The 24,615-nt window shown below is 40.5% G+C and overlaps 1 protein-coding gene across 1 annotated transcript; it reads left to right on the plus strand.

Moving 5' to 3' along the window:
• Window positions 1–650: 650 nt before the first annotated feature.
• On the plus strand, window positions 651–21,002 carry LOC131572891 (N-acetylglucosamine-6-sulfatase-like). The gene is made up of 14 exons (XM_058826318.1): window positions 651–869; window positions 1,416–1,475; window positions 2,156–2,362; window positions 3,463–3,528; window positions 3,930–4,028; window positions 6,317–6,484; window positions 9,869–9,951; window positions 11,210–11,328; window positions 11,946–12,049; window positions 12,415–12,516; window positions 13,748–13,855; window positions 14,520–14,630; window positions 16,483–16,643; window positions 17,432–21,002. Exons 1-14 carry the CDS (start codon window positions 729–731, stop codon window positions 17,505–17,507), a joined length of 1,605 nt encoding a protein of 534 aa, XP_058682301.1. The 5' UTR covers window positions 651–728; the 3' UTR covers window positions 17,508–21,002.
• The last annotated feature ends 3,613 nt before the right edge of the window (window positions 21,003–24,615 follow it).

Raw genomic sequence — 24,615 nt, forward strand, 5'->3', positions numbered from 1 at the left:
AGGGGCGGCCCGGCTTTGCCAGCAATTCAGTACCTGTGCTGTGGCCGGTCCCCGTGACACCGCCTGCAAGCCGGAGCGGATGGCGGGCTCCGCACGGCCGCCAGAACCGGGGGCGCCTGGGCTCTGGCTGCGGCACCGATGGCGGTGCAGGGAGACCCGGCCACACGCGTAACAGCCGCGATTAACTCAGGTCGGGAATCGACAGAATCACAAAATGGGTAAGGTTGAGTGTTACAACCTCCCTGCTCAGGTACATCCCAGAGCACATTGCACAGGACAGCGTCCAGACAGTTCTTGAATGTCTGCAGTGAGGAAGGCTCCACACCCTCTGGGGGCAGCCTGTTCCAGTGGTCAGTCACCAGCACAGTAAAGAAGCTCCTCCTCATGTTCAGGTGGAACTTCCTGTGCATCAGTCTCTGTCCGTTGTCTCTTGCCCTGTTGCTTGGTTGGGATGACCATTCTTCTACCGAGAAGAGCTGGCTCCATCCTTTCGGCACGCCTCCCGAGGATGTTTACCCACCCCTCAGGAGAGGAGCGCGGAGGTCACGCTAGGGAAGCGCCTCCGCGCGCAGCCATGGGCGGGGGCGGGGCCTGGGGCGGGGCCGCGGCTGCCGCCCGGGCCACGTGACTCCGCCCCCCCCGCTGGCGGGTCATATGCCGGGGGCGGGGCGGGCCCGCGCGCTGCTGCTCCGGCTCCGCGGCCGCTCCGCGCCTGTGGCGGCCCCGCCATGTCCCCGTCCGCGCTGCTCCGGGCGCTGCCGCTGGCCGCGCTGCTGCTGCTCAGCCCGGCGCGGGCGGTCCGGCAGGCGCGGAGGCCCAACGTGGTGCTTATCCTCACCGATGACCAGGACGTCTGCCTGGGCGGCATGGTAACCCTGCGGCGGGGGGCGCGGGGCTGGCGGCGGCGCGGCCGGGGGGGGGCTTCGCCGCCCGCCCGGGTCGCGTACCTGGCTGTCAGACGCCGAAACCCAGCTCGGCGGGCGCGGTGTGGGGCCGGGGTCTCTCCGGCCGTGGGGGTCGTCGCGCTGGGCCCAGCCCGCAGCCGGGCAGGGTCTCACTGCGGCCTCAGGCCAAGCAGCCCCGCGAAAGGAGCGTGGCGGTGGGGCTTCCGCGGGTGGGATGAGCCGCTCTGCGGAGCCGGCGGGGCTCGGCTGGGCCGGGGCCGCTGCTGGGGCCTCTCTGGAGCAACCTCTGCCGCTGCAGATACCTCTGGAAACTCCCCGCACTTGTGCTCTCTTGGGCCGGCTTGTGCAATCGCTGTGGCCCCGCCAGGCCCTAGCGATACGGGAAGGGCACTCTTGAGTGTCTTGCCGAGGTGGTGTTGGGCCTTCTTCCAGTTATACTGCTTCAAGTCCCTGGCTTTATGTGGCATCCTTGCATTTTTAGCTGATGCCCTTCTGGTGCTTTCCTTTCAGACCCCCCTAAAGAAGACTAACGCTCTCATTGCCCAGATGGGAATAACCTTTGTAAACGCAGTAAGTGTTTGCGTTAACGCTCTGAACTTCTGAGATGTGTGCATTTATCTATTTTGTATCTTATGTCACGTGAGATCTCAAAAAATTGTTTTACAGTTTTGTGAAACCTGTAGATATGGATGTGGGGTTTTTAAAATTCAATTGCTACCTACTTTTAGGTCTCAAAATTAATATAATTTAAGGTCATGTTCGAAATCTGTGAAGTCTCACTTTCTGAAAGCACTTGTGCTCACTTCCTTAATCTGTATGCTAAAATTGCGTAGTGTGAATATTCCTATTACAAACTGAGAAGTATCAAAAGCTGCTCAAAACTTTCATCAGCTTCATGCACAACAAAAAGTCACTTCACTCGTTTCATTTTCTGCTGTATCTCTGTGGCTAAAACAACAGAGTCGATGATCAAACAGTATTTAGTGGGTTCTTGCCCCATCTGAAAACTGTGTCCAGTATGGTGGTGAGAAGTTGAAAGGCATATGCTACAGAGACCTGAAAGTGGCTTCATGAGCAGCTTTTCACTAGTGAAAATATTTGGGATATAATTCTGGGCGTTTGGAAGGAAGTAGGTTTTACTGTTGGTTAACATATTAATCAACCCGTTAGCTGATATTTGAAAACTATAAATTTTGACATAAAATTGTGTTACTATCCCAGTCTTAAATCTCCTCATTCTGTTTTTTCAGTATGTCCCCAGTGCACTTTGCTGTCCCAGTCGAGCTAGCATTTTAACAGGAAAATATCCACATAATCATCATGTTGTCAATAACACCCTGGAAGGGAACTGTAGCAGCAAGTTATGGCAGAAGATTCAAGAACCATACACATTTCCAGCGCTGCTCAAAGCTATGTGTGGTTATCAAACGTTCTTTGCTGGAAAGTATTTAAATGAGGTATTTCTTGTCCTTTATTTATTTTATTTTTTTTGTGGTTTGTTTGAACAGTTAGGTGTCCACTGAGGCAAATTTATCTGGAGGACAGATATTTTCAATGCTCTTCTACAGCAGTTACCCAGCACTTTATTATTGAGTCACCTGTATATGTGTGGTTTATATTTTTGTCTTTTAAGCTAGGTTATAGTTTCTAGTAGTTCATAGTAAGATGAAAAAATCAGCACTGAAAGCTGTAGGCTGGGTGTTCCTCTTGTGTGGTAGAATTGGATTAGGAGGTAAATGAGCTACAGGATTCTTAACAGCATGTTTCCTTTGCATCTCATGGTGGAAAATGGTGGTATAATTAAACAATGGAAGGTGAATTTTCATAGCCAGACACGAGTTTGTGTCTGCTGATGTTACTGAGGCAGCAAGGGGAAGGGAAACTCAGCTGGCTTTCCTCTGAGCATCCCTTGACTCAGCAGAGTCTCATGCCTGCAGTTAGGCGAGCCATGTAGATGGGAGAGGGCTACCCTGAGAAAACCCATTGTGTTGCTCTAAGGCACCCTCTGTTTTGAATTTGGCACTGACTCAGCAGCTACTTTCCCTATTTTGCTGTCTTAAAGGCTAGTTGTTGTAGATTATTTGGCAGTGAGGTGGCAAGAGGCTAGCATTACTTGAAGTTCCTACCCCTGGTGGGGGAGGATGAAGGAAGCTGTTGGTCTCTGTGAAATTCTCTTTAGTATCTTGTGAATTGTTATCATGAAGCCTGCAAGTGTCTTGTCACATGGATGTTTTGATCAACATTTGTTATTTGATGATGTACACTACGTTCTCCAGAATCTCTGCATATTTTCACACACAGAATGGAGCAGGGAATAAAACTGAAATTTTATTGATGGTTGCTAAGCTTTCAGTTACTGTCTAGTTATTGAACCCTGGTTTCTTTACCGGGCCCTACATGGGTTTTTATATGCATATATATACGTGGTTTTCTGAAATTGAATTTGGCTTAACATGGTTTCTGAGCAGTGTTGAATAAAGCACATGAATATGAAACATAATGTCTAGCTTTGATTCGTCATAACTGAAACTGTGAGTCATGATCTCTCTTTTTTCAGTATGGAGCAGAGGATGCAGGGGGAGTAGGTCATGTCCCTCCTGGATGGAGTTTTTGGTATGCTTTGGTATGTGACTTTTTTTTTTTAACAGCTTTATTGTGATTGCTTTATAATCCAACTCATGTTCTAACTTTGCTGGTCATGAAAGAGGAGGAAAAGTGCATCTAATGATTTAATGCAAATTTTCTTCCCCTTTTTCCTCAGCTGTATCTATGACTTTTACAAGGGCTACTCCTACTGAGTGCCTGGAGAAAATGAAACAATTTATACAGCCAAAGAACTGCAAGATAGCACTAAAACCAGTTTTGCTGATGGAGACCACTTCTGAGAATTTTTACAGTATCCCTGTGGCAAATGCTCATAACCTATTTGGCAAATGTTTGTAGACAAGTAATTTGGATTATTTCAAGTAATCAATGTATATGTTGCTTTGCATAAGTATCTTGTGTCCCTTTTCTTTTTCACAGGAGAAAAATTCAAAGTACTACAACTATACTCTCTCGGTAAATGGCAAAGCACGAAGGCATGGCGAGAACTACAGTGTAGATTATCTGACAGATGTACTGGTAAGGAATTTTGCAATGCATGGTACAGAAGCTGCTTATGACCAGATAGTGCCTCGTGCTGGGGACTTGGGAAAGGATGAGATAACTTGTTAGGCTGTATTAGTTCACAAATGGACACTTGTACTGCTGTGAGGGTGGGCATTTATCTGCAAAGCAAGACTCTGAGTATATTTAGAAATGACAGGTTTGTGTTTGAGCTGTGGAAAGGAAAGGCATTCCAGCTGGCCATTTGCTAGCCAGTAGCCTCACTGAGGAGTTAATACTGACTGCTGGCTGCAAGAGGAACAGGTAGGCAGAGATTTAAATTACTTCATACAAAGATATGTTTTATTATAATATGCAACTTCTGTAACAGATTAACTGGGCCCAGATTTCAGTAGGAAGCATGTAAAAATAAACTTCGCACCATGTTTTGTTTCTTAGGTATTATGATGTGTTGGTATCTTGTAGTCTCTAACTTGATCAGTCTGATAACTTGTAAATATTAAAGCCTAACCATTCCTTGATGGTATATGAGGGCAATGTGTAGCTGATCAGGGGAGGTTTTAGCTTCTTTATCTGCATAAAATAAAGAGAGGTAACAAAGATGGCAGATACTTTAAGGAAGGTTGGAAGAGTTACTTTAGCTCTCTTAAGGCCCTGTTTGGCAGGTATCAGGGGCTGTGGGCAAGGGGGAAATATCCCCGTCTGCCAAGCTGGGGTCATAATTTGAGGTGCTGGTACAGTGTATAGGTTGGTACTGTGTTACAGCGTATAGGTTAGCACTCACAAAAATTCTTCTCTAGAAATGTCTCCTCATGCAGTCTTGTAGTGTTTTATTGAGACCCTGAGGAGTTTAGTTCCACTGGGTGCTCGAACACAGACAGCTGCTCACTAGAAAGAGCACTGATTGGTGTTTCTTAGGGTACTGAACAGCTGTCTGATTAAATTTAGATTTACATCGTCTAAAGCTAGATTGGAATTGATAAGCCAGAAGTGAGACTATCCTATTACTGGCATTGTACTGGGGTTTTTTGATCCTTCAGCAGCTCGTAAGCATTTTGCCCAACAGGTCATTGTTGCATAAACTGCTTATTTGTGGTGTGTTACCTATTGATACAGCAATGTATCACGACTTTCAGTGTGTTGCATTCTACTTTTTTCCTGTAGTTACCAAACATGTACTCAGCATTTCAGAGACAGTGTTTAATTCACTTGCTGGACAGTGCACAGGAATAAATTGTTTATGCAAAGTTCCTGTGTTGCTTGATGTGATCCTCAAGCTTTCTTGTCTAAGGGCACCTCGTTACTTGAGTATGACATTGAGCATCCAAACACTTGAATCTTTTTACTGCACTTCTCACATACTGCAGTTTAAACCTCTAATGAAATCAAAGTTGGCTACTGCTATGAGTTTCTGAAGGGTTCTTATCCTTTCTTGACTCTGCTGTCATAAAACTGAAGTTGAGCCCTACTTGCTTAGATACTAAATTTAGAAGGAAGGAAGAGGGACTTCCTGGTGTAGTGGTTTTTTGTATAGAGAAAGAAAAGGATATCCAAAATGGGGTATACTAATCAAGCAGGAAAAAAATGTTGCAAGATTTGAATACTGAAGAACTCATCTGCAAGTAATACCTTTGAAGCTTTAATTTTAAAGGCTGACCTAGGGGAAGGGAAAATGGAACTCACAATTTCTTCTAACTTGCAACTTGAAATTAAAATGAAATGAAAATGAAAGTGCAGTGGTGTGAGTAAGTGCATTTTGGCACTGTTCTTCTCCAGACCTTCTGTCTTCACCCCTTGTAATCTTGCAGATTGCTGTAGAATGAGCATAGGTTATAAACAGCAGGCCTGAATTTGCTTTTTTCAGAACTATTGCTATTTCTGAAGAAAGTTGAAGCCCTTAAGCTGGGATCTATCAGATGGGAGATGGCATCTTAAAGTCTCAGACTTAGACTGTTAAGAAAGCTCTGATTTTACTTGATTAAGCCAGAGTATAGGTGGATTTTTTGGAACAGGCACAAACTTCTGATGAGCTTTTGTGGCCTAATTAATGCAAGAGTCTGAAGTAGAAAGTCATTTGAAGATGTGGGAAAAATTACTTATTTAACATGAGCACTTGGGTTTATTTTTACCATGAGCTGGTGTTCTAGACATTTGTAGATGAGCAAGCAGTAAGTTTTTTAAATAGTTTAAATGTTCACGGTATTACTGAGCTCTAAATAAGTTATGAATGTCTCGTTTGGATTTGTCAAATAGTTGCTGTTTTCCTTTGAGGCATGACTTTTCTCCAATAACACTGTTCACAGGCCAACATGTCATTGGATTTCTTGGAGTACAAATCTAATTTTGAACCCTTCTTTATGATGATTGCAACCCCAGCACCACACTCCCCTTGGACACCTGCTCCACAGTATACAAAGAGCTTTCAGAATGTCAGTGCACCAAGAAACAGCAATTTTAATATTCATGGCAAGGTAAGCTAACTAGCAAGAACCTGTGTAGGTTATTCTAGTTTGTGAGAGCAGAAGGCAGTGGCCCTGACTTGCACATTAGATTAGAATAGGCGAGTACTATGACTGCCGGTTGTTTAATCATGTTAAATTGGTGTGTGTCAGGGTCAGATAACTTTATTATGACTTCGAGATATTTGCATGCTAATGTCTTGTGAAGAAAAACAACATAGTGGCAAAAGTGATATGGTAGTACAATGGAATTATGATTGATAAAAAGTGAATTCTGTGTCCCATTTCTAGATTCTTCTGAAACTCTTAAAAATTCTTATGATTGCTCTCAATATGTCAGGGGAACAAATAGGTAATGTGCTACTCAAAGGCTTGGGTGAAGAATGACAAGAGCCCTGTCTTCCTTCACACATCTGCTTGTGGATGGGGGATGTCCATTCCTTGAGTTTGTGGCAAAGCTTCCCCGAGGTTGAAAGCATGTCAGACTAATCAGAGGACTCTGGAATCATGAGCCATAGGGCCGCCCAGGGTTACTAAGTGCTTTGAGAACATGCCTTTCATTTGCTAAAATAACCTAATGTAACAACTTCAGACATCCTTGTGACAGAGCGGTGCCTTCCATTGCCAGCAAATATGGCCAGTTATAGTCAACCTCAGACTAATCTGCTGCAATTTACTCTGCCAGTAAGTGAACTTCACAAGCAGTTAATTTGGTGAAAAGTTACAGAAGTTTTGTATTTTTAGTTCAAGTAATTTATAGAACCCATTGCTGTTCAGTGTTCAATTATTTCACTTCAAGATTTGCTTCTAATCTTAAGACTGAGATAACATTGCCTAAATGCCTATCAGGAGCCTCAGGTCACTGTGACTCCTGTTGTGCAGAATGAAACTTGTTTTTAGCTGAGGACTGTAGCTTGCAAAACGACCATGTGCTTATCGGTATGATAGAAAAACATGATTAGAAGGACAGAAAAAGGCTGCAGGCAGTAACAAATACTTTAGCCAAATCTTTTTAAGTTTCAAACTAGGGAGTGGGAATCAGACTTAGGTTTTTTTCTTCCATAAAGGGATTCCAGATTTTGTCTTAAGACTCCGTTACTGTAATAGAGTGCTTTTAAACAGTGATTTAAAAGCAACTTGACCAGTGAAGTCAGCAGATAGCAAAACATACACTGTGGAGTTGCCTTATGTGGTGTAAAAGCTCTGCATATGTCTGTATAACACAGAGCTAAATGCTGGACTTAATGTTTGGCAATTAATATCTGCGGATACAGCAGTTTTACCAGAGGAACAGACTAGCATTACCTTCCTTCTTAGACACAGCTAATGTGCATTTCTGCAGCTGGCAGTGTTGTGGTCTTGAAGCCTAAGTCTTCTTGGAGCTTTGGTGTTTTCTAGAGCTTCACTGCTCTCTGGGGCAAGCATGATTCCTGCAGTAGCAGGAAACATGTAAATAGGCTAAGACCCTCACTGATGTTGTAATGCTTGCTTGACAGTCTGGGATTGTACAGTCTTGACACCTGAATAAATGTTACCTCACTTCCTTATACTGGATGTGGGCAAGACCTACTAAGAGGAACCATTTAGGCAGAAACTCTACATGAAAAATAGGAATTAAGCTCTTGTATACATCGCTGGTTAGAATCTGACTTCTGCTTTGGATCCTCAGCTATGAACTGTATGAAATGATCAGCAGCTGTCTGGATTTCCAAACAGAATTATTAATAGTCCAGATGAGCTTTATCTAAGCTGTTCTAAAAGAGAAGTTGATTAAGATATGTGTTTGGTATCTCCCTTACATGTATTGTTTTTCCTGCAAAATCAGAGCTCAGCTGTGTTCTGATTCTGCTGGCAGTACATTGTATGTTGTCTCAATCTCCTAAAATTTCTACAAGAATGGAGCTTAGGGAGGCAGCAGGATTGGTGGACTGCTTTGTATAAAAGTGGTGAAAAAGACATGACAGGGAAGCAGATTTTAGAATTCTTGAGTCAGTGTGAAGTTTATTGAAATCCACAAAGGTGTTTTGAGGGCTGTGTGAAGTTTTTGAAACTTCAGAGAAAGGTAGGAAGAACAAAATACTCAAAGAGGAGGATTCTGCTGCACTAGGTTGCTTACCTGCCTGAGTTGCCCAGTGTGATTGTGCCTTACAAAGCCCCTCTCCTAAGCACAGCCCTTGTGAAAGGTGGCTGGTGCACCAGTAATGTTGCCAGCTACTTTGTTCTCTGAAGAACTGCTGAGCTGAAGATGGGATTTGTGCTGTACTTCCTTACTTTTTCCTCTCTCAGCTGAGATAGACTCTCTCTCCAGAGAATTGTTTTACAACTGCTGTAAAAGAAACAGCTGAATACAGCTGAATTAAAGTGGACACAGTATTAAGTCTCCATGCCAAAAATCTTTCCTTTAGTAGTCAAGAGCAGAAAGCAGGGGAATTGAGTAATTTCAGGAGCTATAGGTCACTTTGTTGTGAGTCCCTAAAGCCTGAGCCCTTCAGTCATTTGCTTGTGACAGGAGGGAAATTGCATAACAAGAGGCTGTACACAGAGGAGTGACCAGCTAAATACAGGCTCAAGCTGAGTGTGATGAGTGGGTCATCTCTGACCTACTAAATGAAAAAGCGTAAAGCTGCACTGACATGACTGTATTCTTTGTTCTGATTGCCACTAATATTAACCTTCAGATTGTTCACAGCAGACCTTCCCATGTATTTGTACAGCATGTAACCCAGCTCAGACTGGTCCTTCAATGTGGGAGTATCACTTTTTCTATGAATTACATCACCTCCATTACTTTTTGGGTATAGGTGAGGAAAGAAAGAAAAGGTCTGTTTCTGAAAGTTGGGGATAAATCTAGAGGCATGATGCTGTAGCTAAAGAAATGTTCATGTTTCAGGGTCAAAATCTAAATAAAATGGTAATGTTCTGTTCCATTCAGTAGTCACCAGCCCTGATTTCTTAGACTGCCAAGAATCTGATAGTGGCACTGTTACAGATATTTGAACTCACCTCTTTATAACTTAAGTAATTCTAATTGCTTTAAGTGTAGGAGCTTTTGCCCGCCTTGCAACCTATTGGGATGCTCACCAATATTAGTCCCAAAAGTACCTCACTTTTGACAACTGAGTCCAATCTTACAGTGATGCTCAACACTTCACATTATTTTCCTCAGATCTGTCTCAGGCTATCACACCTTTACTTCTGAGAGAGCCTTCCCTAGATACTTTCACAGTTTTCTTCCCTGAACTGCTTTGAAAAGAACCAACAGGGAAAACAAAAGTCTGGTCAGTTTGATAGCATTGCCTGACTTTTTCACAGGAATAGTTTTTGTGGTTGTTCTAAGAAGGGCTTAAAACCTGATGCTTCTCTCATACACTAAAGTTTGTTGATTTCTTTCTTTAGAACAAGCACTGGTTGATTCGACAAGCAAAGACTCCAATGAGCAACTCTTCAATACAATTTCTTGATGACGCCTATAGAAAGCGGTAAGAATTTTTTTGTTGCTTAAGTTTTCTAATCAGAATTTGTAAGGTGTGGATTTTTTAAAAAAGTTGTACTAAGTCTGACAGTCGATGTCAGATTGCTTCTAATAGTTCTCTGGCACCCATCTCAGAAGACCTCCTGACTTTGTTGACATTTTGTAAATAAACTTTGGCTTCAGAAATATCATATTCACAAATGCTGCCATTATTTGTCACAAAAAAGACCAATCACACTTGGTCTCTCTATCGCTTTTCTTTCAGTCCATAACAGGTTTTTATAAAAATAATGGCCTTACCTTCTATTTCACTTAATTCCAGTTTCTCTCAGCCGGCTACTCTGATTTATTAATCTTGTCTCCAAGTCTGTACATGGGAATACTGACTAGCCAGGGGAGGTGCTAGATTCCTTTTTAAAAAGGGGATGTGGGGAATAATGTGCAGACATGACTTGTTCCCTTTTTTAATAGAGTGCAAGTGTAATTATTTACACTGCAGATGTACTTTCTTTTAAAGTTTTGAAACAAACATTACCTTAAGTGTTGATCTTCATTTTGAGCAGTTACCAGGTGATATTATCTTATCACTTTGGAGATGGAAACCCAAGAGTTTTCAGATTTTTGTTTTATAAAACACAAAGGTAAAATTATGCAAAGAAATTTTAAGCCAAGAGACAGCAGAATCCAAGAATTGAATAGCTGTAGTTAATTCAGCATGATATTAGTCTGTAAAGGGTAGTGGAAGCAGTCGCTTTTCTCAACAGCAAACCTCATGACAAAGAAAAGAACTTGTAGCTGTCAAAGGCTTTAGATACACTGAAATAATGGATCCTGACATTACAGTTTTCAAGCAGAAAGACATAAAGACAACTAAATTCATGGTTGTTTTGCATTTTAATATTAAATTACATATAAAGAACTAATAACAAGTGAGCTTGCAGGAGATAGCTGACGCTTTGTCACTGTGATGCTTCAAGGTTGGTCTTCACTGAGTCCACATAAGAAGTAATAAGCATTTTGATGTCTTTCGCAGACACTACAGAAATCAACAAGAACTGAGGACAAACAGTATATTTCTATCTTTAATTGCAGCCTTAAAAAAAAGTGTAGTACTCTATGAAGTTTGTTTTCAGAATTTGTAAGCAAAATAATTAATTTACAGTGCATATACCTCTAACTGGAAGCAGGATATGAATGCCCTACTTGCAGCCAGGGTTATACCAAGTTTTTCACACTCAAAAGTAAAGTACTTTGTTTCTGTATAGGTGGCAAACTCTGCTCTCAGTTGATGACCTGATAGAGAAACTAGTGAAGAAGTTGGAAGTGAATGGAGAGTTAGACAACACGTACATCTTTTACACATCAGACAATGGCTTCCACACAGGTAAAATTTTTACTGCTTATTTGTAGAAGATCCAGGAATTGCATAACCTTTCACCCTCATGACCACTCCAGAAAATGAGAACAGCAGCTGTGGGAAACTACAGATATGAGAAATACTGATTTGAATTGCAAAACAATCTGGAGTCACAGTGTGGGGTGTTTGGGATTTTATTGCTGTTTTTTTGTTTGGTTGTGGTTTTCAGCATTAATTTCTAACGGTGTATCCTGGTATGCATAAAATTAGGGCAGAAATAAAGGAAGGGTCTCTGTGTTCTATAGGAAGAGTTGGTATAAGAGGGTTAGCTAGTAAAAATCTGTCAAAGACCTGTCTGTATCATGTTGTACAACTAAAAGTGCAGTATCTAAGCTGTTAAACTTTGTAAGATAGAGCTTATACTTTGAAGTTATCTCTTCTGCCCTCCAATTTGTTAATATAGTTCAGGTTAAGAACCTCTCTTCTTTAGAAATGAACTGGTGACAATTATGTGCCCATAATAGAGAGGGTGGAACTAGATGATCTTTATAAAGGTCCCTTCCAACCCAAACCACTCTATGGTAACACAAGGCTGATAATTTTAACAAGAAGCCATTTAACTTTTTCCATCTTCTCTTGTTTAGGCCAATTTTCTTTGCCAATAGACAAACGGCAGCTCTATGAGTTTGATATCAAAGTTCCATTGCTAGTTCGAGGACCAGGGATAAAACCAAATCAGACAAACAAGGTAAGAAAGAAGTGAAATCCCAGTACAGATTTATTTTTAATGTTGTTTCACAGTTACCACTTTAGCTACTGATTTTTTGCCCTGCATATATATGTGTACATTAGATGAAATAAGAGTGGCAGAAAGGGCAAAAACCTTATTATAAAAAGCTGGCTGTTTCTGCTTGAATCAAATTAAGCCATTGCAGGCCACAAAAGCAAATTAATTTTGAACTCACTTTGCAAATTCCCTACCATTGCTTTTCAATGTTACAGGGTCCATTAGCCCATAAACATGAAACTTACGTAGTGTTTAGATGCACCTGCAAATATAAGTACTTAAAATAAGTTTTGAAGTTCTGAAGTTAAGTTCTTCTTATCCTGCAGATGCTTGTTGCAAATATTGATTTGGGTCCCACTATTCTGGATATTGCGGGATATGACTTGAATAAGACCCAGATGGATGGGATGTCACTGTTGCCACTGTTGGTAAGTAGGGACAGGGATAGTAACCAAATTAGGCTTGCAGGGGTAATTCTTCAAAGTCAGTGTTACTTCCTTTGATAGATTAGATTCACTCATAACCCAGATTCTTCCTTTGATGTTGTTTTCATGTGGGATGCTCATAGCTGAGTGAAAAAGTAGGTATGTTTAAATGCAGATGTATTTTCACAAGCATTACAACTTCATGGTCATGTTATAAAAGAAAGTCATGTCATCCTTTGGATAGTTCTCACATTTGTAATAATTGCTGCTTTAAAGCTTGTATTTTATTTCCACCTTGCATTCTCCTTCCCCTTTCCCATAGCATTTCTCAGCATAGGAGTAGGAGAAAAGCAGGCTGTTCTTATTAAATCTTTGGTTTGACTCCATTTTCAGTAGAACCAGTGTTTCCTGCCAAACTCTAGAAGAGTGCGTGTGGTTTTATAAAGTAAACTTGACCTTTCTAATAGGTGAGCAGAAGCCTATTTAAATAAAGCTGCTTGCAGGTGATCTGTTTAGTTTTAATTAAATTTAGTCTATAAATTGAAGACAGCTTAATTGGAAAGTAAGCTTGGAAAGATCATCCAGACTTAAAATGGTTCTTTGCTCTTAAAACCTTGTATCCAAACCATAAGCTGTTCTTTAGACAGAAGCAGGTAAAAGGCACCCATTTTAAACTCTGGTGGAATCGAATTTGAAATTCATTGTTTTGCTGCATATGCCTGTGGTGGTGCTATGTATGAACTGTAAACTACCATCTTCCTCTGTCTTTTAAAATGCAGCTACAAATAGACCAGCTTAAAACCTAGTTGTTTCTTAAAGCGGTTTCTTTTTTTGTTTGGTTGGTTTTTTGCCAAGGGTATATCTTTTTCCATCTGTTGTGGTAATGTGATACAAATCAAAGGGAAACAGCCTTGTTTACAGGGATTTTATCTGTAGGATAGTAGTATCTGGCCATGTGGCTCCTACTTGGTATTGCTGTATGATCCTTTACAAATTGAAGATAGTATTTTAAACCCTCACAGGAAGGTGTGCTAATATTTTTGGAGTTTAATCCGTGTCTTCTAGTTACACAAGACCTTCTTAAAGAAGACCTTATTTAAGACTGATACTGCCTAGTAAGCAGTGGGAAGTGTTAGTGTTATTCCAAGCAAGGACAATTTTTTTTATTCCACAGTATTTCTATTTCATAGTATTCACAGTGCAGTAAATACTAAGTTGCATTAACTTCTTGTAGAAAGGAGACAAAAATGTTACATGGAGATCAGACTTCTTGGTGGAGTACCAAGGAGAAGGATACAATGGCAGTGATCCTACCTGTCCTGGCCTAGGACCTGGAGTCACAGTAAGTAAGACAAAATCCATTAATATCAGGAAATAGCTGCTGAATTAACCTCTTTGCTGTGTGGGCTAGCCTGGTTCTATATGTAAGCTCCCAGTGTGTTGGTAAGTAGGAGACAGCTCTGTAGGTCCTGTACAGAATTTGATAATTGGAAGATGTCCAGCCATGTGGAACCAACCTGTCCATATGACCAGAGAGATCACAAAAACCCTTTCAGTGGGAATCTGTGGAGCCTCAGGGATGGAGACTGGTGCAGGAAGGTGTGGGCTTAAGCCAAGTGTGTGGCAGTGACATAATGTTCTTTCTAAACTTTCAGTAACCTTACTGCAAAATTCTTGTCTGTGATTATTAAGTCACTAGCTACTCTAAATTGAAGCAGGTTTGCTTTGCTTTCCTAAAGCAAAGCGTTGCATTGGTGCTCTCTTTAGTAGTGTGTTGTGCTGTTCTCTTCTGTGTACGTACGTTTGCTTCCCAGACAAAATGCACTTCGTCATGGTGAGTTTAATAACAACACTGAGTTTTTGCTTAAAATCCCCAATGGAAACTTGCATGTCTTAAATTAAGATCTGCATGTTCATCTGTTAGCTGCAGTTAGCATGAGCTGGTACAGACTCTAGGAAGAGTTCATCTCCTGCCCTGAAGTTTTTGTTTGCTGCTTGCTTCACAGCACTGCTTCCCAGACTGTGTCTGTGAAGATTCCTATAACAACACGTATGCTTGTGTAAGGACACTGTCAGCTTCCTGGGATCTGCAGTACTGTGAATTTGATGACCGGGAGGTAAGTCTGTCTGACTAGCAGATGTCAGCTGTGCACAACTGTGTGTCTGTCTGCACCCTTATCAGCTCTCAAGGTTCCCATTAAGTACTCTGAAAAGCAGACCGGTATTGCTTGCAGGATAAACAGTGACGTACTTACCGCCTATTGAGAATGTTTGACCAAAACTGTAGCGGGGTTCTGGGAAGAAGGAAAAATAAAAATAAAGGGTGTGGGAGGGGAGTGAGGCTTAAACTATGATTGTGACCATGTGATATCACCTAACAGCCTCACAGGGAGCTGTGCTGTACTGGTTGCAGTTCTCTGTCTTAGCCTAATTCCATGTGGTGGTCTTTTTTGAACAAATATTACCTTACAACATATAAACACAGCAGAGGTACAGTGTTCAACTCCTTTAGTTAGGAAGACCTGAAATTCCAGGCTAATAATTTCTTCTATTATTTGCTTGTTTGTCTGGCAAAAATAGCAGTAAAGTTACAACTGTGAGAAAGGTCTCTGACCTTATCTTGAGTTGTTTGGGTATAAGGAACGTAACGTCTCCCCTTCAGAGGCTGCTCAGGTCTCACTAGGAGAGCACGTGCTGTACATACAAAAGGTGGTGTGTCACGGGGCTGATCTTTAGCTGTGCTTGTTTGCACACAGCTGCTCCAACAAGGATGTGGGGTTTGAGGCACAGATCCAACACGCTGTGCTGTCAGCAACTGTGCAGGCACTACATGAACAGCAGGTATGCCCAGTAACATGCACCACACAATATGTATGGCAGTCTATGTTGAACTGCTTAAGCCAGGTGAGGAAATCTCACAAGATGTTTTTGCAGCTAGATAGTATGAAAGTCTGTTCAGGAAACAAAAATAACAATTAGCAGACCCTGCACTTTGGTTTTCCCCTTTCTGACAAATTATGATCAAGTTAGAAAAGTCTTGTGAATTTCTTTGTAAAAGTAGACTCCAAAGTTGACTCAATAATGTTCTTCATGTCACTTTGGGATTTTTCTACTAAGAAGGTATGGCTGTAGCAGAGAATTTTGGGTCACTGCTTACCTGAGCTAGCTAAAATAAAACCAACAGTATGGATGGGGAAGGTGCAACAATGTGGCTTCTATAACCTTGCAGTGAACCCTGTAAGAAAAAGGCCAAAGTCTGTCCAGATATGTCCTTATCAAAGTTAGACACAACTCAGCCAGTTCTTATCAGTCTCATCTGCAGTTGGGCCTCCTGCTCTATCACAGACAAAACCACAGCTAAATTCTTGAGATACTATTGACCAGTGTTTGTCCCACGGAAGCATCTAGAGATTTAATGTACCAAAAAACAAATCTGCCCTAAAATCCTTCAGACAAATCTCAAAGTACATGCACATGGGTTAAGCTTTTTCTGTTTGAGGCTGTAGCATACTTGTATTCAGCATATTTTGTATGTGAAGAAGTCAAGACACCTGAGTCGGACAGCTGTAAGTATCTGATGAGTATAGAATGTTGATGTGATGGTCATGAAATTATGTTATCTTGAGATCCATTAGAGAAAAGACTGCCAGCTTAGGCAAAGCCTCTTACTGTGGTCTCTCAGTCATAAGACAAGTGTTAGAAAAGAATCCGCAGTGGCAGGTGATTACTTTAGTTGAAAAAAACTTTTCCAACAAAATTGTGCTACTGCAAAACTTTGCTTTACTTGTACACTGTCCTGTCTTTGACCAGGAAGCTGCATGGCTGAACACAGCTTATCATGTGGGGCTGCTGCAGTGGAGTTCAAAGTAACATCTGAGACTATGTGCTGCCATAAAGTATGCTTCTCCAATAATATGACTGTTAATTAGCATTCAGGACTTAATACAGTGCAGGAACTTTTTTCTACAGGTGTTTGTGGAAGTGTATAACTTGACTGCAGATCCACACCAGATCAATAACATTGCTAAAACAATTGATCAAGAAATTCTAGAAAAGATGAACTATCGACTGATGATGCTGCAGTCCTGCTCAGGAGCAACGTGCCGTACACCAGGTGTCTTCGATCCCGGGTAAACACTGAACCACTTCATTATTGTAACACTTTTAAATATAACTATATATTTTTAAAATTTGGCTTTTATAGAGGGTATTTGTGATTCATTATTGTCATACACACTGCTTTTTTTTAAAAGAGATGTTTTCTTGATGGTTCTGTTAATCTATATTTTAATTTACCGTGTATAGCTTTGATGGTACTTTAGTACTTTAATGTTGTTAATGTTGTCAGACATTGTTGGCTGTACGCTTCGGCTGTTCTGAGTAGGCAAGACACTAACCTCAGGTTTGCCAGTAAACCAGGAAAAGCTCTGTTGGTTTCTATAGGCAGGCATTTTCCAAGTACTAGCTGTGATTGTTCCTGGAGATGCTGTTTGCAAGCACGTTTCCTGCAGGACCTCAGCTGTCCGTGTTAGATGTTGGAAGTAAACAGCACTTTGTGCCTCAAAACTCAGTCACTAATCATTTATACTAAAGCTTTTTAAAGCAGTATTTAAAATGTCCTTAGAGTGTCCATAAAAGTGTAAGTTTGTCATTTGAGACAGCAATACTTTCTGTTAAAATGTAGCTCCTGAATGCTTGATGTTATATATGCTAGGATTTATTTCTTTGTAGACTCAGCTTTTTCGTTGCATGTTGGTATATTTTATCTGTTATAATAGAAATTGTCACTGCTGCATACTGCTGAGAAAGCAGCTTCTCACATAGCCTTGTACCAGAGCTCTTCTAGCACAAAGCTGTCTCTAGAAGTGCTGGTGACTGCAATCCAAGCAGCTCACGCTGACTCTGTTCCTCTCTCCAGGTACAGGTTTGATCCACGGCTCATGTTCAGCAATCATGGCCTACGGGCTCGGAGGTTTTCTGCACAGTTCTTGTAAGACCCTTGAGAGCCTCTTGCAATGGGCTCCTACTGACCAGTTTCTCCAGTGACTGCAGCAGGTCTGTCTCTATTAACTTTAGCTGATTACAGCTGGAAGACTTCTAATGGGCTTTTCAAACCCTGTTTGGAAGGAAACCCCTTGTCTTTAGCTGGTTGCCTTGTGCAATATATATATTTTACAGCTGAATTCTAACTGTAAATTGTTAGACACAGCTAATCTGTCTTGCTCAGATCGTTGATTACCACCATTGTCTTTCAAGTACCTTTTCATATCACAGGCACAAAGGTGAACCTATGCCTATGAATCTGAACAGTTTATTTTGTTCTAAAAAATAAAGAAATGTGTATTTGAGTCAGGTTAGATAGGCAGGTGCTATTACACAGTAATGCTCACCCATATTTGGTGTCACAGACCTTCTTAAAAACTATGCTTAATTATAGGTTTCCTGTATTGAGCTCCAGGCTGTTAAGGACAATAGCAAACTAGCTCTAGGAGAGAGTAGGAGGGCAGTAGCCAAAAGTGTAGGATCTGACTAGCAAGTGTCTTGTGCAGAATTAAAATCCGTCTGCTAAATAGTCTCTTTCAGTGAGACCACTTTAGATGAGACCAATGAATTTTGTAGGACAGCTGCGGTAGCTTGCAAACAAGAATGTAATTTCAACCTCCTCCTGGTTTGAAATGCTGGGCTGGCTTACTATGTACTACTGAAAAACCTCTTTGGGTTTTAGACTGACTTCCTAGTGAGTTAAGAGACTGTTGAGACTAACATGTGTTCAAGTAAGTGTGCCTGTGCTTTGAGCTAACTCTTAAGTCTGTTTTTAATACACAAACAGAAGTAATACTAAAATAAACAAAATCCAACAACCAGGGCACCACGGTAGAGGTGATCTGTCTCTAACCTCCAAATGTCTTGAATTGTCTAACTTCTTATGTTGATTAGATTCTTGAAGGTAAATTATTTTGAAAGCAATCTAGGTAAAAATAAATAATAGAATCATTGCTCACTAGACATTAGGCTAAGAGCTATTTTAGGCAGTTTAAATGTTTCATAGAGTGTTGCTTTTTGGTTGAGACCTAACTACTTTTTGAACCTGCAAAAAGTGGCCTTCACACCAAAGGTCTGCATGTCAGAAGTCACTTATTTCCCTCCAAAAGGGTGATATCTTTTCAACCTTCTGATTAGGCTTATCTGAAATGCAGCCATTGTGTGCACCCAAACCTGAGTCTCTTTCTAAATCTTGAAAAACACACAAACTTGCAATACCATGTAACTTCTGTATAGATTCACTGGCAAAACACCATCTGGAAACACTGAATTATGGAGCTTCTGCAAGACAAGTTTTGTGCTGCTTGTGGGCAAATTAACTGTTTTCAGGCATGATAATCATTCCCTTGTCAAACAAACTGTAGCAAAACTAGTTTTCAGTTATTCCACGTCTCTTACCCCAGTAAAGAGCATGATTATTTCAGCTAATCATTAAGTAGGCAACGAGGTATGATTCATTATTATGAAGGTGCATACCCCAGTGTGCAGATCCAGCACCTGGATACAAGCAATGCTACAACAAAGTAAATTGAGCTTTCTTGGCTTTTAATTCTGAGGCACAGAAATTGTCCTTCATGTAGCTTAGAGTTGCAAACTTATGTGGTGGTCTACAGGTTAGGTTTTTATAAAACTTTTGTTCCAAATCTCTCAGAAGTGACCAAATATTTGGAAGAAGAAAAATAGCTTGAAAGGTAACTTTTCAGCTGAGGGAGCTGTATAAATGCAGAGGGTTTTGGATATTCAGACTTCTTACATGCTTCCAAACACTCAGGACTTTTTTTTTTTTTTTTCCTCAACTACAATTGTAGCTTTATCCTGCTTTTTGTTTCTCAAGCTTTAGTATTTGCCATCAGTATCCTTTATACACTGTTTTGTCTCTAGAAACCAAACCAAAGTTGTCTTCATGCTCTCAAAGGTTTTCTTACACAATGAGCTCGTGTAGGTAGTGTTTTGCTTGGAGAATTCTAGCAATTTAAACCTGTGCTTTGTTTAAAGTTCGTTTTGGTAGCTGTGTGGAAGCTAGTGTGAAATACACTGACAACTGCACATTAAACCCTCATCAGTCCTATCAAATCTGGGTTGTACATCAAGTTTCTGCTTAGGTTTCAGTGCAAGTAATGTGTATTCTGTTGCTCCTTTATTAGGAAAAAAAACTTTGTTATAGGTACAGAAATGTAACTCTAATACATTTCTTAATTTCTTAAAGTGATTTTAAAGCCTAACAAGGACATTTTCTTTTGAATGATCTATTTTTTGCCTAATTAGTAATATCAAAGTTGACAGAATTGATGCAGATTATTCAGTATGAGTGACCAGATATTTTTCCCAAATTAATACTCTCGCTGTCATTAATGCTGCACATACTTGTAAAGCATTTTTTAACAAGACTCACATTTAACACACTCACTGAGAGAACCACACTATACCTGAAATCTGGCATAGGTAGCAAATGTTGTATTAAATTGAAATTCAGAATTAAAGTAATCAGTCCTTATTTAGTGGTTCAGAAGAATATTTGATTTGCTCCCACTTTTGATAGACTTCAGAAAGAACAGGAACCAAGAGCTGCCTGCCTTCCATTGCTGTTAGAGCAGTTAATCACTTGTGATTGTTGCCATAAAGCAGTTATTTCTGAGTGTTTTTACAACCTCAAATGAACAGTGTTAATTCTTACCCTTGATAATTAAGAAAACCACTATGAAGGATCTTTGACTTTCACCCAGATTTAATTCCCAACTAAGTTATTTTAAAACTAAATGGTCTTTCTGGATATTCCATTTCATGTGTTATTTTACCATGGCTGCATCTATACCTTGTTATGGAAGGCATTCATGTTAAATGTACAGAGTTTTAAATAAAGGGCCTTACTGGTACAGAGTTGAGTTTAGGTAAAATGTGACCATGTTTTTTACTTTTTTAAAAAATCATTATTATCAAAAGCAGAGCTGTGATTTTTTAATGATCTGATCCAGTAAAGTAGATGCTATACAGGGAGAAATACAATTAATAACTTCATTGTGTTACTCTAAAGCAAACCAAAATTCATTGTCATCACTTCAGCATAAGTGAATACAACCAATACCTGCTTACCCAGCCCAGGAAACTGGGCTTCTTCGTTCTGGGGAAGGAAGCCGTAGCAGGGACATGTACATTGAAACACACACCCAAAGCAGGTATAATACCTTTTCAATCAAGTTAAATTTCAGACTGATTCATCAAGCTGAATACCGTATTTGAACATAATGAAACAACTGTCATTTATTGTGATTCAATTAGAATTAATTTCCATTGTATGACTCTCTCTGTATGTGAGCATACTTTGCTGTAGCATGTTGTGAGTATATTTTTGCTGTTTTGAACATCTGTTTAGAAAGTGCCCTTCCAGAGGACCCTGTTCACTGCTGCACTTTTGAAGAAAGAAAAAAATAAACTGCCTATCAAACTTCCTATCGTTGTTACTGAGCTTGAGTTAAACCTTTTACAGGAATAAGCTGTCTCACGTGTCTAATGGCTGAATTCCTATTTTGTAAGCCTTGAAAGCCTCTGCTTTACTGCCCTCCTACCTAACAAGGGCTACTTCATATGGCCACAGAGAATCTTACTAGATTATTCCTGTCTAGCAGGACACCACCTGACTACTTTGCACCAGGAAGAAAGCCTGAGGTGAGGGAACAAATTGAAATGCAACCTTGGTACTTGGTAATGCGTACTTGGCTTGCATTTCCTTGGAAACTGGTGTAGTTGAATAGATGGAAAACAGAAAGCACAATGGAGAAACTACTGTTCATAATTAAGACCAATATGTTCTACCCCAGGAAAGAAGCAGAACAAAATCCCATGTGAGGCTTTTTCCAAAATGGGAACTGTGACCAACACTAAGGTACATGCTACTTATTCATCTCAATCCCTGTTACAGAGCTGAATTTCTTGGATGATTCTGTTTAAAAATACTAGATAAATTTCCTGAACTCTGTAGAAGGTGACTTGGTACACCTTTAACCTATTTAAGTTTGAGCTTTCACAAGTTATTAAAACATGTATTTCTGCATTTTATTTGTATTTCTGCTTAACTATGTGGTATCAGTTTCATTTCTCCTTCAGCAAGGAGGTAGGTTCCATTGAGCAGACAAAAAAGTATTTAATGGCTGCCTGCAACATTGCTTTCTTTCTTTTGATGTTCCAGTTTATGAAAACTATAAAGTTTACTATAGCACCACAAGAAAGGGCAGCTCTGTAGTACTTAGACATTCCCATCACTGACAGCCCAAGTGACATTAGGGTCATGGAAGCTTGCCACATCTTCTTGCCATTAATTTCTAAAAGCAAGCCAGGTTTGTGAAGAGAATTTCTGTTACAAAGCTCAAGGAATCACCTATTTTAAATAAAAGAAATACACAGCCTTAGTACTTCATTCAAGGGGTGGGGCAGGGGAATTCCATGATTAGAAAGAAAGGGCAGTGTTAATATATTGCTTTCCAGATGCAGCTGTCAGTATTTTGATAATATCCACTGGACTGTATTCAAAGCTGTGGTATGGAAATTGCTCACAAATCTCAAAGTAATCTGCTCTCTCAAGGTGTTGAAGTTGTTTGAACTTATTCCAGCTGCCCAAATCCACCCATTTTCTAAAGACAGGAATAAGAGGAACTTGACAGAACTCAACTGAATCACCCACTTCCTCCTTTTTCCTGTGCAAGTCTTAGGGAAAAGCCAGCTCCATGACTCTTGCTTGGCAAGAATGCCTTTGTAGAGTCCTATGGGTTGACAGCAAAGGCATCGAGGATGAGACTAAAGATTCATGGGGATATTCTCAGACTTGATAAAAATCAGTGACAGCATCAGCAGAGCTCACATGATCTACCTTTGTCCTGAGGCTTCTGCCACATTATCAGCTAACTGAAATGGGCAGTAGATGAAAGGAAATGATTACAATGACTGATCCAAACCAAGAATGTAGCCCTTCTCCTGCAATGTGAAAATCCTAAACAAAGAAAAAAAATGTGTTGTGGTTTTGTTTGAGCTATGATGTTTTAAAATAATACCAAAAACATGTAAGTCTTACACTACAGGACTAACCACGTTTTTTACTAGATACTTAGTTGTTCTCCTCTGCTTTTGAAGTGTTCAAATTAACAAGGCAAAACCTCACAGAAGTGTTTGAAGTCTTTTTGAAATTGTATAGTAACTTCAAAAGCTTCTCTGCAGAGTATTAAAGAAAAAACAACCAGCAGCAGTTAAGCCCCAGCTTTAGAAAACAGTGTCCTCCTGCTCCAGGCTCTGAAGCAGCATTCTGCACGTGACCAATCCTAGACCTACTGTTCAAAGAAATACACCTCTAGTGTGAAGTCTGTTAACTTCCTGGAAACATTCCTCTGATACATCTTTTATTTACACAGGTTGAACTAAGGTAGATACTGTGTTCTTTCCATGTGACCTGCATTTTCATTCAGGCTTGTTTACATTTAAAAATGAGTGCTGTCACTTGGTGACAGGTGTTAAAAGATACACTGGACAAGTTATGCTGCCTCTCTGTGCCAGTATTTCTAAAAACCCACCCAAAGTTCTGACTGTGAGTGCTCATGAGACAAACCAGAGCAGATAAAAATACAGAAGTGTCTAACATCTGCTTAGTCACATCTATGGAAAAATGTTAGGAGCAAAGAGGGCAGATTCTGAAAGTATCAGCTGACAAGTGTAGATTAAAAGAACTGTCTAGGATTACTGGCATACAGAAAGCACCTGTTATATCTGAAGGGAGAGCTTCAGAGCCATTATTCTAGTACAACTTAGTCTAGGAAAAAAACCAAGAGACTGAACTTCACTGCTGTAAAATATACTGGCATTCTAATTCCTTCTGAGCCACACTGGAAACAGCTGAAATTTCTGATCACATTCCAGATCCTGTATTTAAAGAGAGAAATCTTAGACTTGTACTGCTATTTTCTCTCATGCTATGTGTGAGGCCACAATGCTATATTTAAGTTTACAGAGTTAGTGAAAGGAGTTTTGCACTCTACTTCTCTCATGGGTATTTGTGGAAAAGTGAAGGCAAAACTGAACTACCTTATCTGTAATATCCTGTCTCATTCATATGGAAAATACACTCAAAGACAGAAACAAGTTAGTACTTTATACAGCATCATAAAAAGTTAAATTTGGCAATTGCAGGATTAATCCCTTGGATTTAAAAAAAAAACTCTTTAAAATTCCAGTTGTGAATACTGCTCTTTCCAAAAGTTGTAGAGGGAAAGGTAGAGAACAGAAAGTGCAATAAGAAGAATTTTTTTAAACCACCTTTGAGGAAAGGAAGGAAATGGCTTGAGAAGCCATTTGCTAGTACTGGGTGCCTCAGTGCAGGGTGTTGGGCTGGGTCCCTTTCAGGCCTACGCTGCTGCAACTGAAAACACTTTGAATTTCAGCTTGCGCAAGGGCAAACAAGAACACTCCAGAATTAGCTCTCACCTTGCCAGCATATAACACAAGATGCTTTTCAGACAAAGATGTCCTGGCCTTTGCAGTATTTCCTTGAAAAATACTACAGAATGAGTGCCAGCAGCCAGACTCGGTCTCTGAAGTGCTCGGCTCACACTGCTCTGACCCAGGTGTTGCCTACTTCTCCTTCCTGGCTACTGCAGCAATCGCTTTTACCCACTCACTCAAGAGGAAAATAATTCCTCTAGAATAGGTAAGTCCTCAGTTCACAACACTAAACCTGTGTTCTGAACAGGTTTAGAGCTCACAGTGTGTCTCCTCTTATCTGGCTTGAATTTTCACCGCAGTCCCTGCTTTTCCTGACCAAGCACATGTAGCAGATGCACAATTTTGCCCATTTGGAAGTCATCCACTTGCCTCCATCATCAGCAGTGACAAGTGATGATGAGACCCTGAACCTTTTAGTTGTCCTGTAAGGATCATCTGCAGCTTTTTATTCACTTGATCCAACTAAGGCAGGAGCTGAAGTCTCAAAATGGCACCAAATTAATTATCAAGTAGGTATAAGAAACAAGATAACATTGGACTAGAAAGTTAGTTGAAGTAATAGGACTTTATTCCAGAGAT

This window comes from Poecile atricapillus, chromosome Z (genome assembly GCF_030490865.1).
Source record: "Poecile atricapillus isolate bPoeAtr1 chromosome Z, bPoeAtr1.hap1, whole genome shotgun sequence".
Taxonomy (NCBI): Eukaryota; Metazoa; Chordata; class Aves; order Passeriformes; family Paridae; genus Poecile; species Poecile atricapillus.